Source organism: Puccinia triticina, chromosome 7A (assembly GCF_026914185.1).
Source record: "Puccinia triticina chromosome 7A, complete sequence".
NCBI lineage: Eukaryota > Fungi > Basidiomycota > Pucciniomycetes > Pucciniales > Pucciniaceae > Puccinia > Puccinia triticina.
This window is the reverse complement of record NC_070564.1, coordinates 2,468,898-2,485,864: the sequence shown is the minus strand read 5'-3', so window position 1 is coordinate 2,485,864 and position 16,967 is coordinate 2,468,898. Positions and strand designations below refer to the sequence as shown.

The following is a 16,967-nucleotide window of genomic DNA, read 5'->3' as shown; positions in this document are numbered from 1 at the left end:
TGAAGCAATTGGATTGCCTTCTCTGATTTGCGTCTTATGCTTGGCTTGATGAACGTCTGCCACACTTCGTCCCTCGACCACGGGTCCAGTCTGATAAATTGAAGTAGGGTGTACAGGTCACTCAAGTGATTTTGCAGCGGTGTTCCGGTCAAGCAGAGTTTTTGTTGAGACTCTAAGGCTAAAATGGCCCGGCTTCGCTTGGTTGCTTGGTCGCGAATCACACTACTCCCAAAAAATACCAATCAATAATGCTTTCTACACGATTCCAAGCTGCATTATCGATCTACTGGGCCTCATCCAATATTGTTCGAAACCAGATTGCTCCAAAAAGCTCATCGCACCTTGACTCGTAAAGATTGGCTACAGTGTTGTAAGTAACAAGAACAATATTGTTTTCCCTAAGCATGTGCGCCGTCCACTTTTTTCGTTCTTCTCCGTGATATACAGCATATTTTGTGAGATTTGGGTCCAGGTGCTTATGGATCTCGGCCTCCCAATTTGCCAAAGTTGATAAGGGGCATATCACCAATGTTGCCTTTGAATTTCGCTCGTTCGTATTAGCAAACAGTTCAGCCGCATCCTTTGAAGTCACAATGAGTGCCAGGGATGTTAAAGTTTTTCCGAGGCCCATATCGTCGGCTAGGATGGACCCTTGATTGTTATGATTGATATACTCCCAGGTTTTACCGGTGTTTGCTGAACTATCAAATAATTGCTTCAGCCACAAGCAGGTCGATGAATTCCAAAAGGCGGAAAGTGCAGTTGATTCCGGCGATTCTAATTTCAGAATGAACTCCAGGGCTTGTTGCTGGTGCGTCAAGAGGGTTGTTTTGCAGCCGTGAATCGGATTTGCTGGGGCCGACCGTTGCCCAACCTCAAGATGCAAAGAATGGGGAATCCCCCAGCAGCTTTCTGGACGGTAGCCTTCGATGATTTTGACTTTCAGACCGCTTTCTTCAAATATTTGGAGTACCTCGGGAGCATGTCCAGAAGCGACGAACAGCATTAAGATCACTGTCAGAGTAGGTGTGGGGGTGGGGGCAGCGACAAGGGTGGAATCAATAATAACTGTTGGCAGTGATGTCTTGGGCAAGCTTTGATCGTCTGTCTTGCGAGCTAAAAAGGCATTCAGCTCCGTTGACACCGTTCCAACCGGCCCTACGAGCAACTTCCTCAAAACACCAGAGAGGGGTTCGGCAACATGACCGGCTTGCGCCCCTGGCCAGGTAAAAATGTTGATGCTCTCGGGTCCTTTTTGAAGGAGTGCTTGTGTTTGGCTTGGGTATTTGATTGATTTCCGAAGGCCATCAACCATGGTGCAGTTACCGGATATCGTTCCGAGGCATTTGAGGTATATTGGGTTTTTGCGTTGGGTATTTTGCTCTGGGATTGGGTTCATTTTGATGCAGAAGAAAACAAACAGTCAGTATTAGCAATCATTAACAATCATACTAGGCAATATGAGGGGAGAAAAAGAGAGAAAATCTAGTGAAAACCGTCATCTCGGATGACCTGTGTGGTAAGCTTTGGTCAAGTGGATGGTTGACGACTGAGCTCCTATGCAAAGCTTGGGCTGAAAGCTTGGTGATTGGTTTTAAAATTTGCTGATGGTATTTTCTTGGCTTGACTGTGATATGTATTGAACTTCATTGCTTTCGGAAACTATTCACTGACTTCAACCTATGCTTACAAATTACAAGTACAAATAAAGGACTTCAAATTCCATGAATGTGACTGATAGTGATAGAAAGACATGGCTTCAAGACAACAAAGTGCATACAGGAAATTCACACAATCTGTGAGCTGATCCCAATCCTCCTTAAGCATTGATCTGGCTTCCATGAGATGTTCAGGTATGTATATATAATTTTTTTTGAATCTTCATAAGTCCTTATGACACAATTGCCTGCCTGCCTTACACATCAAATCAGGACTAGACATAATACTCTACAGTCCTGGCATACATTTCATATTTATCAAAATACAACAGCCAAAATCATTTCATCTTGATCATAATGCAACAGGCATTTGAGGCTCAGTCATGCCTTGCCACATATTCTTGAATCATGACATTATTTCTCTTCATGTGAATTTATACTGAAATAATTCATTACAAATTGACAACAAAATATCAATAGGTGGTATTTAGCTCTATGAGCATGTCAGCTCCTTCCTTGTAGAATTTTAATCAGTCTACAGATTACAGAAAGGGCAGGAAAGAAAAATAATTATTTAACAATCAATACTTTCTACTAAATATTGAAAGAAGCAAAATCTGGGATTCAAGTAAAAAAATTGGGTTGTGGATTTTAAGTTGAAAGTATACTGAATGCAAAATCAGAGCTACAAGTTAGTCATTTCATTGTAACTCAAGGCTATTATGTTAGTAATTTCTACATAAAATCAAGTTTATAAGCATGGCAATGTGCACACATTGCCACCATTTTAAGGGTGGTGTTTATATAACTGTGCTGGAGGCCTTTGGCAAACATAATGTTAATAAACAATGATCAACTCTGGAAATCATTTGGAACTGATCTGGAACTCATCTAAAACTCATGCAGTAATTGGTTGGAACCAATCAGCTGGAAATCAACTGGAACTCAGTTGGAACTGTAAAGACACAATGCCTGCAATAAAAGTATAAGTGGATTTCAAATTTTTGTCAATTTATATCATTTATTGGGTTTTATTAAAGATGAATCTGTTTAAATTGGAATATCAAATGATACAGGCATTCCAAAATGAGTCTGACATCTTCAAATAAAAATCAAGCACAACTTCTGTTTGTTGGAGCCTCCGTAAGCCATGCATCAGAAGGCTTAGCTCAGCGGTAGAGCAGGTCTGTACCATGACTGTGACGTGGGTTCAAATACCATGGTTGTCCTGGTCTTTTCATGTTATGAGCCCAGTGCTAGCTCCTAGCACAAGCTTTAGTCCCCTTGCTAATCCGGGGGTAGAAGCTGCATAGTCATGGATTGATAGGGGGCTCCCCTAATTGGGGGTCTCTGATGCTTGGCATAGGCTGGGGTGTTGGAGCCTCCGTACGCCATGCATCAGACGGCTTAGCTCAGCGGTAGAGCAGGTCTGTACCATGACTGTGATTTGGGTTCAAATCTAATGGTTTTCCTTGTCTTTTCACTGTTGACTCCTAATTAAAAATTTAATAATTGAAAATAAATTGGCAGAGGATTATAGATACACTCCCATAAAATCTAAAAGTTATGCTCAACCAATTTCTATGTGACCAAGTCCAACTTTTTTTGAAGCAATTTTTCCAGGACAATGCTGATATTATGAAATAATTTGGGATCCCAAGTTGTTCAAATAACAAATGGAATGAATTCAAACAACACTGTGACAGAATCTTCTCTAGTGAGATTGTAACTCATTCAAACTTTTCAAACAAACTTCACAAGGATGGCAACTTGAACCCATGGACATACGGTCTATTCAGCTACATCCACCCATCAACAGGCCTTTCAATCTCCCCTGAAAACTTGGCTCCAGGACATGCCTTTTGATTTTCTCAATTTAACTGTGAGATTGACTTTGGAACATCCCTGGGCATCATTGAGCTGTTATGGACAAGTAACTCAGTTGAGCACCATACTAAATATCCACCAGCTCTGTTGCAAACAACTCCTACAATTAATCATTATGTCTCCTACCTTCAAATTAGTAAGCCTTTTATGTATAGAGCTATTAAGTTAGAAAAATGGCTGCTGAAGAAAGAGAAAAAAAACTCTTTGTCAGCAAAAGAGAAAAGAACTAGAAATTGCCAGGGCTAATGATAAAACAAAATAGTCATGTATTAATTCAATCATATTTTCTTTGAACCTCTTAGAGCAACTGCATTGGTCACATTTTTACCTTGGATTAGCATAACTACTCCCACTCCTCAACCGCATTGGAGCAGATTAGATTTGGAGTAAGTACTCCTGGGAGTAGGAAATGAAGTATCATGAAGCAACTCTGCTCCCTGCTAATCCTGAGAGTAAGCCATCCAAAAACCCTTGGCACAAACTTAGATTAACTTGCCATCCTGCAAAAATCCCGCTACACACCTCATCACCTTCAAAATGCCACGTCAAAAAAAACAACCTACAGCCACAGCTCAATCAGCTTCAATCCAAACCCAACCGGGTTCAACACTATGTAGCCCAGCCTGTCTCAACCCAGTGCAATTTCAAACCTTGTCCAAAGTTCCAAGACCCAAAATTTGGCCCCAAGCTTCCACAAGCAACTTGCAAAGAGCTGGGTCCTCATATTGGAAGACCCAATTCAGTCAAACAATCAAAAGAAAGATGAATTTTGGGCTCAAATCCTGGCCAACTGCAGCAACTTCACTCCTGGACCCAAAAAAGATGCTGATGGCTTATCAACCTGGTATGTGGTCTCCAACAGTTGCAATACAGATTGAATCATTTGGTTAATGCTTTTTCCCTTTCTTGCTCTCTTGGTCATCCATCAGATGGAAAACCTTGCAAAAAGCATGCCTCAAGTTCTTGGCACTTTACAATCAAATAGCCAATAATCCGGCATCTGGTACTTCACCCGTCAATTTGATGTTGCATGCAAGAGGGATGTACCACAATCAACACCGCAAGAGATACACTTTGCGAGAAAAAGAGGTGCTTTTGTGTAGCAAAGCAAGGTACCGTGTTTTGAAATGACAGTTAGCAATAGCGCTAGTGCAAGGCAACTACTTAAAGTGGTATCAAAGCGCCAGCACTGCTACTTCAATTTTTAGTTTTTATTACTTCTTATCAGAAATTTATCTCAACTAAGTACATCATAATGGGTAAAAATCAGATGGGAATTTTTTACCTAAGAGCAGGCAAATAGACCGCTGCGCGATGCAAATAGAAAAGTGAGAGGAAGGGAAAGAACTATGTTCTTCTTTCTGAGTAATTATTTTGGTCTACACAATATTTATATTGTTAGCCGCTTATCTTCTATTATTTAGGAGACCATTGGTCCTTACTTGGAACAAGCTTTTGCCAATCCTGGTCCAAACACCAGGGGAGATATGTTCCCACTCCCCAGGGAGTGCCAGAGCTGAATTTTATGTGAGTTTTGGTCGGATGTGAGCCTGATGTGGATTAGTAACTCATCCCCAAAATAGTAAATTGGATGGAGAAGTTAGTGAAAAGTCAGTCACAATTGATTTGGAAGTCAACACAATGTTGTGTAGAATTCTTTTGTTTTCTATGTAAAACTGTAGGAAGAAATATGATGAAATAATATTTCACCAAATTCCAACTCATCAATTGCTCCTGTTTACTGATTTTTAAGGATAGCAAAGCAAAATTCCCATTCTCAAAGGTAATTCCTCCAAAAAAATGGGTTTCTTGTAATTCACATTATATGCCCTGATGTACAAAATTAAACTAAAAGTTGACTTGGTATTATTGGGTTTAGATTTTTGGAATGTGGTAATGTTGCAGTCATTGAAATTGAAACCCATTTTCTTGGAAATGCGGGAATTAATTTGAATTTGGCTGATAAAAATGACAAAAAACTGTTTTAATAGGGTGAAAGTCTGAGTTAAGTCAAGGTTGGATTGCGGTGCCAATTCACTTTGGCCATATATCCTGTCCTCCTCACGAAAATGATCTAGTGAATTTTGTATTTTTTTGCTTTTCAAAATTCACATGTGCACATGCAAGTTAACCTTTTTGCACTTTTCTAATAGTCACCCTGATGTACGCGCGTACATTGAGGTGGAAATATCACAGGATGGGCCTTTCACAGCCACATGAAAAGTAAAAAATTTGTTTTGAGACACCAATTGTCCCCCTGATGTACGCGAGTACATGAGGGGGAAAAAATCACAGGCTGGGCCTTTCACATCTCCATGGAAAGGACACACTGGTCATGGAGCCAAGAAAGGACTATATTCTGGATGAGTTCTGGATGAATTCTAGATGAGTTCTGGATTATTCCTTGGCAAGTTATGGTTTATTTCAGGATGATTTCCAACTGATTTCCACACTGACTTCCAGTCTTGTTCATACCTATTCAATATTGCTTTACCAAAGGCCTCCAGCACAGTTATGGAAAAAAGTTACGGTAAGGCACTCCCTGGGGAGTGGGAACATATCTCCCCTGGTGAAATTACTTTGTGTAAGAGAAACAGTGTATGAGAGCTGCAATGTTGTCTAGATGTTGAGTTACATAGCTCCCAGTTAGACCTTTTGTTTCATTCTCTAGCTTGGCTTGGGACGAGACAACTCACCAATTTGCTATCCTACTCTTTGAGTGGAATTGGTTTGGTCTGTCTTTTTCTGTTTGACAAAGTCTGAAGAATTGGGGGATGCGGTGTTAGCTCAACATCTTAATCATCTCAACAGACAAGAGTAACCAGACGCTTACCTTTGGCGCTTGCTTTGTTTATTCTTTCTGCAAGAGACCGGTGGGCAAGTATTTCCTTGAGTTTGTTTTTGCTGCTTGGTAGAGTTGGACCTGCATGCATCAACACAATGTGTTGGTTTTATGACTCCGCGGCTTTTAGCTTTGGACTTTGGAAGTTGTTTGCTTAGCTTACCATAATCCGCAGCTGATTGGGATCGCAGCTGCTTCCTCAATTTATGAGTGTGCTGCCGTTCACCTGGATGTGTATTCTCACACTCCTTATATACTCACAAGTCGCGCTTGCTTGCTGCTCTGCTCCTGTCTGGTCTTCTGACGTTTCCCTGGTTTTGCGTGGCTTGGGCACGTTCCCTAGGCGTCTTGTGGCTGGTTTCATCTGTGAAAAGGAAACAGAAGGGGTTGAAATATGAGTTTCATATCTATGGTTTCATAGCTGAAACTTCTGAGGCTTACTTTTTTTTTCCTCAAAGCTACTATTTCCCCAGCGGCATCGCTTGGCTTTTTCTTCCGCCGTGGTGAAATCTTGACACTGCATGCTTTCTAAGCAGTACATTCAAGGTTCCACTCAGCCTACATATGAGACGCATAAGCACACATGCTTATCCTCTTGTTTGGATATGTAGAGTGAGCATTTGCTCAGCTGCCCCACTTCATTCCCGCTTGTGCTGCAGTGAGCAGAAATTCTACACCGCTAGCCTATATAAATTGCCACACCATCCCTCCAGTAGAGGTGCTTGGTGTTCCCACATTTGGACTTAGCTAAGTTTGGTTGTACCTTGTCTTCCTTATTTTTCCTTGAGGTTCCTCAGCAAGAAAAAGTTTGATGAAGATTAACAATGTTGGATTCAGAAGTGGTTGAGTCAGAGTCAACTTCAACAATAGGTCTGCTAACTTCACCTAAACATCCTTGACCTGAACACTGAGCAACTCATTGATCATGAATCACTCTATCCCTCTATAGATGTGGTCCGCCAAAATTATCAAAGTCCCTCCAAGGGGTCCCAAAGGGCCCTCCGCAGGAGGGACTTGCACCTAAGCGGTGAGAGTTGGCATCAACGGTGGGCCGCTACGCTACACTACGCTACAGGGCCACTTAGCGTTAGCGTAGCGGCAAAAAGCGCCCGCCCATTTTGAGTAGCGTTAGCGCGCTGTTAGCGCCGCTACGCTGCGCTACGTTTCAGCGACGCTAACAGCGCGCCAATTGTTTGTTAGTGTTAGCGCGCCGCTACAGTCACTACGCTACGCTACAGCGCTTTTAGCGGAAAAAAAGGCCTTTTTTTCAGCTAAAAGCAGTGTGGCGCACCGTAGCGCGCGCTCTTTTGCGCCCTGCGTGTGTAGCGTTAGCGCAATTGCGCGCATCTGCGCTAACGCTACGCTAACAGCTAAATTAGCTGTGCACCCTTTGCGCGTAGCGTTAGCGCAAAAAGGCGCAATTCCGCTAACGCTACGCTAAAATGTAGCGGAATTCCGCTACGCTACGCCACGCTAACGCTACGATTAGCGTAGCTGGCCCACCGTTGTTGGCATGGCAGGGAACAAATTTGAGGCTCCATGAAGGGGTTTCTTTTGCATCAGTATTTATACCCCCATGTCATGGTTTTTTTGCATGGTATGTTACACCAAAAGATAGAGAAGAAGCAGGGCTTCATCTTCATCTTATCCTTATTCCCTCAGCTCTACATTCCTGTTTGTCCGGGTGCTCCAAAGGCAAAAGTGTGCGGACTTACTCGAAGATACCCCAATGCCATACTCTCACAAACTCACTGACACACACATGCAGTTTCAATTACAAATCTGAGATAAGTATAGGCTACTGAACATGATATGTCGGGCGGCTGTCTAAACTCTGAAAGGAAAAAAGACATTCAGGCAGTTTATCAAGTTACTCACTCCTCCCCCTCAGGAGGAAGTTGGATGGTTTGTTGCTTTGATTACACAATGAAGAAAGCAGATAATGAAACTTTTAAAACGGCAGTCCCCTCCGCAACATGCAGAGCTTTCATGTACTGAAAATCAGGAGAAATAACTTGGTAAGATGAGGGAGAAATTGTGGTTTTCTCAAAAAATCATGTTCCTCCTGTGCCAAAGATCACCGCTTGCAGGCAAGTCCCTCCTCCGACTTGACCAGAGCCTCGAACGTCTAGCTCCACTCTAGCGGAAGCTGATTCACCTGCCTCCAAGCAAGCGACTTTCTTACTCAACCGGTCAAATTTTCCTCAAGCGTCCTTTTCTCGTGCGTCCATCTATTTCTCTAGCCTTTTTGCTTGTGCGTTCACCTGGCTAATAGTCCTCCTTTTCTTCTTGCTCAGCTCGACACGTCACCTTCTCCTAGCGCGATCAATAAACTCCAAGATGGCTGACCCAGAAGAAAACCCTACTTGGTACAAAGCTCGTCAATGGGCAAAACCTTGCAGTCAGTGTACAGATCGCCGGATTTGTTGCAAAATCCTGGGCGCTGCTAGAAGGATTCATGCCAGAAACGTGAAATGCAACTTGTGCCAATATAGACAAGTCGCCTGCAACCTCACCAACATTATCCCACTCAAGCTTCCTTCAGAAAAATGGTATTCTGGATTTTGCAAGGCAAGGCTGGGCAAGTTTCCAGCAGAAGAACTAACTCGAGCGGATGCCAATCTGCCAGTCTTTGATGGACACGATCACCACGTCGAGGAAATCCGCAAAGTTCAAATGGAGAGGGCAGCCAGGAATGCAGGAAAACCACCCCAAGGTTGGTATTTTATTCCCCCCTCAAGGCAAATTTCCATCAACGATTCTGTCTAATTCTGATTTTTTTTTTTTGCACTCTAGAAGCTTCCAAGGACGAGTTCAACGTCGGATTACCCTCAATGTCTCGCAAGCGGAAAGGCAGCACCAAGGAAAACAACAACGATACATCCACCACCAAAAAATCCAAACTCGCAGATACCTCAGCCACGAATAACGGAGCTTCAAAGGGAAAACAAAAAGCACCGCCATCCGCTGATTCAAAGTCTGCTCAGCCACGTCGTTCCAATGTTGCAGTGAGTTCAACTCATTGTCGGTTATGTACGCTGGAGGGACTGTGTTAAGTTTGGTGGTCCGCTGTAAACTTTTTGAATTGGGTCTCCAGTTTGAAATGCACGGCTGGCAAGATCCCACAGAGATCAAACTGATGAGCTGATCAGAAGGAACAAACTCATGATAGATAAACTGGAATTGAGCCTTCTGCCTTCACTCAAAGACTACATCCCTTGTTCTTGCTTGACCTACGCAAAATTGGAACGCAGCTCAACACAAACCTTGATTTAATCTCAGAGCTGGCCCCCAAGATTCATGACAACCTGGCGCAAAAAACGCTTGCTGTCCCTTCCATTTCTAACCCGTTTGAGCTAGACTACACTGATGACCAAGACTTACAATGTTACAAAAAGTTCAGATGATCTCAATTGTGCTGTAAAATCTGAAATATAATAATATCACAACCTTGTCCACTATTTGATATTGGAGCAGAAATTCTCCAATTCTTGTACCTCTCACATCTGGATCTGGAAAACTGGTTCAAATGTCAAAAGCCTATGTCCAAAAAGTTTGAAAGAATATAGAGGACTGCTAATCATTCACTCAAACAGTTGATACAATGGTTTCCAAAATCCAAGCTGGCTATTCTTCAAGAACTTTGGTTAGAGGCGGAAGGTGAATTCATCAATGATACACTTTGAAATCTCACAATACTTGCCAATCCAATGATTCATTGTAAATAAACAGGCTTCAATCAATGAGCCAGTGCAGAGGACAATGAATCCAGGAGAGCATAATTCTCAAGTTGCTAGGTTGACTATACCAATTGTCAATTTAACAAGAATTGTTTTGAGACAAATTTTAAATACAACTGCAGTAAAGAAGCAATTATTCACTTTAGATCCACATATTGATTCCAATTCCTTGCAGTTATTGTGGCAGGGACCATTCAATATTGCTATGAGACTTGCATTCATTGGAATCCTCTTGGTCAAATGCAACATTGAGGCTAAAGATGGCACAAGGTACCCAGCACCTGTTTGCGGGTACTTGTCAAGGTTTGGCGGGTACTCGCCGGCGGGTGTTGCCAGCGGGTGCGGGTGTCCAGATTCTGCAGTAAAAAAATGGCGGGTACCCGCGCCAAGTACCCGCCAAACACTCGCCCTGCCCACGCAGCTAGATTCTTGTATTGCACATATGTATATTATGTATATACAGATGGCATACCTATGTATATTATGTATATACATAGGGATGAAAACCATCCTGTCCGTTTGCGTGCAAACTATAAAGGCCCGGAACTGCACAATACAGAACCAATGGCGGTGAGCTCTCCACACGACGATCCCGGGTATCCAATCTTGGTATAACATTGCTGAAGCACACTAACCTGCACGATACAGAACCGATGGCGGTGAGCTCTCCACACAACAATCCCGGGTATCCAATCTTGGTAAGGAAAGAGACAGGATCCCGGGCACGGGAGAGTCGGAACCATATGTGCCGGTAGTGATAGGGTTAGATTTTGTCCCCATCACTACCTCGGTTAGGTAATAGCTATGTACATGAGTGTGTAAGTACATAGCTAAGTGTATGTTTCTGCATAAGTGCATAACGGACTCTAACACAAACGGACAGGAAGATGACGTTTGGGCCTGTCCGTTTGCATGCAAACGGCAAACGGACAGGACAAGGTGTAGTCGTCCTGTCCATTTGCATGCAAACGGACAGGACCAAGGTGCAGTCGTCCTGTCCATTTGCATGCAAGCAGACAGGACCGAGGTGTAGTCGTCCTGTCAATTTGAATGCAAACGGACAGGACCGAGGTGTAGTCGTCCTGTCCGTTTGCATGCAAACAGACAGGCGCGAACATCACCGTCCCGTCCGTTTGCACGCAAACAGACAGGCCCGACCACCTGACCGGTCCGCATATTCCCCCCTTGAAGGATCGTTCCTGCGCGCGGGGGGGACATCCTTCAAGGGTGTGTTACACCCAACCAGCGGCATGCCAAACTTGCCAAACATGGCAGTTTGGCTGCTATTTACAGTTGATCGGCTTTGCACAAGTCGATTGACTTTGTTCCTCTTGTCAACTTTTTTCATATCCCCCCCAGGACCTAACCCAGGACCTAACCTAAGGGCTGGTTGGGGTGGTTGAGAGGTGGGATGTTGTTGGATTCCAACTTTGTCGAAATACGAACTTCAAGTCGCGCGAGGTATGGCAGCCAAACTGCCATGTTTGGCATGTTGCTGCTCTCATGTAAAATACCCTTGAAGGATGTCTCCCGCGCGCGCGGGAACGATCCTTCAAGGAGGGAATATGCCAACTACTCAGGTGGGCCCGACAAACGTACAGGACGACTACACCTCGTCCTGTCCATTTGCCGTTTGCATGCAAACGGACAGGCCCAAACGTCACCTCCCTGTCCGTTTGCACGCAAACGGACAGGCCTGAACATCACCGTCCTGTCCGTTTGCGCGCAAACAGACAGGACACACACAACATCACTGTGGCAAAAAAAGTTGCACATACCCGCAAGTACCCGCTGCAAGTACCCGGGTACTCACCCCTTCTTCCCTGGTGGGTGCGGGTGCCCAAGATCTGGGGATTTTAAAGCGGGTACTCGGACTCATTGGCGGGTACCCGGGTGCAAGGGGCCATCTTTAATTGAGGCTGAGCCTGCGGGAGATCAAAATGTTGCGGGGGACACAAGATGAAAAGAACCAAAGTTCATGGTTGAAAAACCTATGACACTTTGTGAGTGAGAAAGATGTTCTGATTCACTAAGAGGAAAATGCCAGCAGTAATCTGGTATGGACTATATACAAGATTACTCGTGTTTCAATTGAAGCATACTACATATGATATATAAGCATATGGGTATCTCAACACAACGATCAAATATGGTCCTATTAACTGCAGAACATCTCAAATCAACCTTAATTATTCTCTCTTCTTGTCTCATTCCTCTGCCTACTACAGGTGATTGGCATTCTTCTCCATCCCATACTAATTTCATGTCTGGTTTTGATTATTCATGTTTTCTTTACCATAAGGCAACAGACCATATGTTGGACACCCTTTTTTGCTCTTAAAATCTTGACTTTAAGTAGCCATCAGGGTATCATTGTTACCCTATAAGAATGTGCTAGGAAACTAAACGTTTTTGTTGTATACTCTTACTCCAGGCCCCTGTGCCATCCCCACATCCCCCCTGGTGGGAGGCTTGCTGTGTGGCACTGGCACTGGTGGCAAAGCCTCTCCTGCCGCAGGGACAGACTTGTGTATCATCACAAAACTAGAGTTTAGAGGCAGCTTTTCTGCCTGGAAGATTCTGACTCAACAACATTCACCAAACAGTAAAAGGTCAAGTGGCAGGTAAACATAAGAGCCCTGTAGATTATCCAAAGGACACTGCTCTGCATCATGCAGTCAAGCTGGCCCAATCAAAAACGTTCCAGAGATAAGAGTTGCCAATCAAGCCCACTCTTTCTGTGGAAACAATTCACAAATAACTTCTCAATGTAACCAAATCATCAAAAAATATACATTAGGGGGGTTCACAATTGAATTTTTCTAAATTTTGGAGCCAAATTCAAGGCCTTTATGAACAAAATTTTAAAATTTTGGGAAAATGCACAGCAGTAGGTGATACTGATCAATAAGTGCAATTTATCAACTTTTTTAAAAAAAATGTCCATAAACACCTTAAAATGTGTCCCAAAGTATTGTAAATTTCAATCTTGAACCCCCCTATTATGTGGTTGCCCCGAACCCCGAAAGCTCCGGAGCTCTATGTGAATACATCAAAAATACACATTTTACACCCAAGCCCACTAGCGCATCCGAACCCCAAATGAAGATACAGCCAAGAGCTATGCGAGCAGATTTTCATGCAGATGCTGTTCTAAGACGGCCTGCATAGCGGCTCTCATGACGGGACTTATGGGCAGCACGACCGGCTCGACGTCAGCGAGGTGGGCGGGTGCAGAAGCGGCGACCTGGTTCTGGTCGATGGGGGGGTCGGGGGAGACGGGAGGCGTCCAGCGGAGGTCGAGGATGCGGTTCCGGACGAGATGGTCGACCGATTGGACGCCGATCTCTCGGCTCAGCCGGAAATACGAGCACGTCGGCTGGGCCGAAGAGGGCTTGGGCACACTCGGCGAGATCGGCGGATCGACGGCGCCTTCATTCGGCTTAGAGGAACCCCTCCCACCTTTGCTGTCCTCTTCCACTTCGAGAACAATCTGGCCCGTCGACCGGTCCACCTCGAAAGTCGTGAACTTCGAAATCACGTATAACAGCGTCTTGGCTTCGAATTTCTCGCCCCCCTCTCCGCCTGGCATTCGGTCCATCATTAATGGATCTTTAACCTCTCTCATGGGATCTTGCTGCCGGTACAAGTGTGCCGAGATCGTGCCCGCCAAGCGCGCGCTGTCGGGCGGCAGATTTTGCGGGGTGACGAGGTGGTATTGGAGTAAGGCGTAGGCTTGGAGGAAGGGCGAAGACTGCTTTGGCCGCAACTTGCCCCCCGAATTCACTGCATGGGTAAAAAAGAGCATGCCAAGCAAAATAGATAAGTATCCGGGAATTGTCGATGCAAAAGGTCCAATTTTTTACAGTAATCGCCCACGAAGCCTTGCAAATGAGCCAGCTTTCCGCCAAACGTGTCGTAAATCAGGTCGAACCCGAGTTCATAAGCGGCCGATGGATCGTGGTCAGAGGCTTGAGAATGCTGATCAGAGGCCTGGTGTTTCAGGACGAGGTTCCCGGAGCGGTGGTCGCGCGAATCGCAGATCGGCTGCTGATCGAGCTTCTTCTGAAGCGTGTTCAGCAGGTTTTCATTGAAGTACTCTTGGGCTTCTTTCTTGGGCGGGTCGCCAATCGTGATGATTGTACAATGCGTCAGGACGTTCATCTTCCTTAGCCAGTTCATGTAGAACGGGTCCGAGGTCGCGTTGATCACATGGCACAAACGGTCTGAAAAGAAGAAAAAATACCTTCAGCTTGGTCTGTCGTTGTTTTTATGATTAAAAAGAAGGCGGTGGAGACTGCACCCTGTTTCGTCAGTACTAAAAGACCGTCGAGGATGCATTTCATCGTTTCTTGATCCTTGATTAACGCCGGTAACTTATGCGCCTAATGAGAATTCATGAACTCAGTACATTTTTTTCACGTGACTCGTAAGAGAAAGAGAATTCAAGATGGCAGATGTCTGTTCGTACCTCATCGATGAAGCTAGGGGGAAAAGGGATCAACTGCTGAGGTAATTCAGGAGCGCTTATGGTGCATAGATAAGAATGATGACTGACAAGACTGGGATCAACTTGGTCGGCGGCTTCCAAGACTCCTCCTGAGGATCGTTTTCACTTCCGGATTCGTTGAGATTCTTGCCCTCCTGTGGGGGCGATTGATGATCGGATGGCTCGACAAACTCGACCGATCTACTAGCCTCGATGCCTTTGACTTCAGGTTTTTTCGGGTCTACCGGGAAGCTTTGGGCATGGCCCGACCAACTCATCTCTTGCTTCACTCGGTCTTGTACGTCTTTCATCTTCTTCCTTTCCCATTCTTTGACTGGCTTGTTCCGGATACTCTCTTTGTCTTGCTCTTCTTCTTCCGGATTGGCTGGGACAAATTCCCAATACTTCGTCCGGTTTAACAAAGCAAAACAGAATAATCATTGGATTCAGAATCTGGAAGCACCTGTAGGGAATGATTCAGGTTGGGACTGGGCTCCGGGAAATTACCTTCAGCAAACAGCTTTGGAAGATTTCCAGAAGATGGGCAATATCCGAGGTCTTGACTGGCGGCCCATTTTTCTCTATCCTCCGTTGGGTATCCAGTCGCAGGTGCTAAGGAGCAGATGGATGAAAACCCCAACAGAGTTTAGCATAGGTTGTAGTTATTCAAAGAGCTTTGATTTGAACACTCACCTTGAAGGCTAATGCTTCTTTCTCAAATGGGTCGTAGCCTTCTAACCGGCTTGCCAGACTGACGAAATACTGCTCCATTTGCCAAGAAAACGAACTATTTGGATGTTGTCAAACCAGAACAAAATTAAGGTCCCCGTTCCCTATCTCGATGATGACATCAGTGGTAAAAGGATCCACGTACAAGAACAAGGATGAAACGTCTGCAAAGCCGGCCATCCTCAGATCGAAGTGGATCACATGATATCGTTCGTCGGTGAGAACCTAGTGAGCGAAGTTTATGATCCGATCCATCCGAAAAAATTAGCGAGATTGTGACAAATCGGACAAGATGGACTTGGTCAAATTACTTCACCTGTCTCAGTAGCGCGGTCTTGCCGACGCTCGTGCCACCAAAGATGACGGTGAAGTTCTGGAGGCGGGAAGTAAGGCAAACATTGATTTGTTGATGATGACTTCCAAGCTGCCATGTTTAGGAGATTTGCAGGTGGTTTTGATTGGACTGACTGGGATCGAGCTCAGACAAGTCTTCAAGACCTTGACCTCCTGCTCTCGATACTGAAGACCCGGGAGAGGGGAGAAAGTATGCTTGGGTGGAACTATTCAAACGGACAAGAAAACGAAGGAGACTGTCAACCCAGATCCATTAAGAATTGTAATGTCTATAGTCAGGAAGATTGCCCACTTGAATCCCTTTCCTTCTGTTCCAACATCTCCGCCCGAGTCTCTTCTAACAGCCGCTTCGACTCAGCCAACGATCTGACGGTTTCGCCGGGCTACAGACAAACAGCCCAAAATGAGTGGATGTCAGGCGAGGAGCAAAAGCTTTCATGACAGCGACCTTTCTAAGAAACTGATAGAATACGCACATTGGCCAAGATTCCAATAATCTCGCCGATCCCAAAGAAGCTGCGAGACTGGATCGCTGTCGGCCATAGTGTCCGTCCAGCCGCCCTCTTCCTCGAAGCCCTGGTGATCATCAAACGCCGCAAGACTGTCAAGGACATCTTTGGTTGATATAAATTCTTCTGTTGGTTCGTAATGGGTCAGGTAGGTGTTTAATTAGCTGCTCTCAGATTGCACTCACCCTGGCTTTCATCCATTCTGACTATCAGACTAACTCTTTATTGTGTAGGAAAAAAACGGGATGATTTTTTTTGGCTCGCTTGAAGATATTGAACATCCAAAGAGATCCAAAGGAAATTCAATCTTTGATTCTCAGAAAGTTCCTTGCATGCTTGAACAACCTGATCAAGGAACATTTGAAAGACTTCACTTTGTTTCTGCAACCCCCTACAGAGCCAGATCTGTAGCCTCCAATGTAGATTTCTGCGGGGGAATCCAGTCCCAGATGCTGCAGATCTGACTCTGTAGCCCCCTGTAAAGTTGAGGGGAAGTCTTCCTTATTTCAGGACACACTAGACTTTTTTGGGTTCAGCAACCAACACCAAGATCCCTTTGCAACAAACAGCCTCTTGCTCCCAAAGAATGTCTGATCTATTCTGGGTTTGGAGAGGCTACTTGACTGACTTCCTCTCAGGGGTTTTCCGGCAAAATCCTTGAGGGAAATTGACAAGTTATCCTATAGCCTCTTTTCACAAATTCTTGACAATTTGGGGTTGAGAATTGCAGCCTCTCTTATAATCCTGGACAGTTTAACT

At 44.6% G+C, this 16,967-nt stretch overlaps 3 protein-coding genes across 3 annotated transcripts; 1 reads left to right on the top strand and 2 right to left on the bottom strand.

The window, feature by feature from the left end:
• Positions 1 to 1,173: 1,173 nt before the first annotated feature.
• On the bottom strand, positions 1,174 to 1,502 carry PtA15_7A306 (uncharacterized protein; the record flags this gene model as incomplete). The annotated part of the gene is made up of 2 exons (XM_053170900.1): positions 1,174 to 1,383; positions 1,497 to 1,502. The coding sequence occupies 2 exons, from the start codon at positions 1,500 to 1,502 to the stop codon at positions 1,174 to 1,176; spliced, it is 216 nt and encodes a 71-aa protein (XP_053022135.1).
• Positions 1,503 to 8,727: 7,225 nt separating this feature from the next.
• PtA15_7A305 (uncharacterized protein) lies at positions 8,728 to 9,535 on the top strand (the record flags this gene model as incomplete). Its single annotated transcript, XM_053170899.1, has 3 exons — positions 8,728 to 9,103; positions 9,184 to 9,395; positions 9,485 to 9,535. The coding sequence occupies 3 exons, from the start codon at positions 8,728 to 8,730 to the stop codon at positions 9,533 to 9,535; spliced, it is 639 nt and encodes a 212-aa protein (XP_053022134.1).
• Positions 9,536 to 13,248: 3,713 nt separating this feature from the next.
• Positions 13,249 to 16,405, bottom strand: PtA15_7A304 (uncharacterized protein; the record flags this gene model as incomplete). The annotated part of the gene is made up of 13 exons (XM_053170898.1): positions 13,249 to 13,913; positions 13,994 to 14,353; positions 14,431 to 14,512; positions 14,599 to 14,611; positions 14,686 to 15,020; positions 15,124 to 15,228; positions 15,310 to 15,403; positions 15,491 to 15,570; positions 15,662 to 15,718; positions 15,814 to 15,905; positions 15,992 to 16,082; positions 16,176 to 16,334; positions 16,394 to 16,405. 13 exons carry the CDS (start codon positions 16,403 to 16,405, stop codon positions 13,249 to 13,251), a joined length of 2,145 nt encoding a protein of 714 aa, XP_053022133.1.
• Between the last annotated feature and the right edge of the window lie 562 nt (positions 16,406 to 16,967).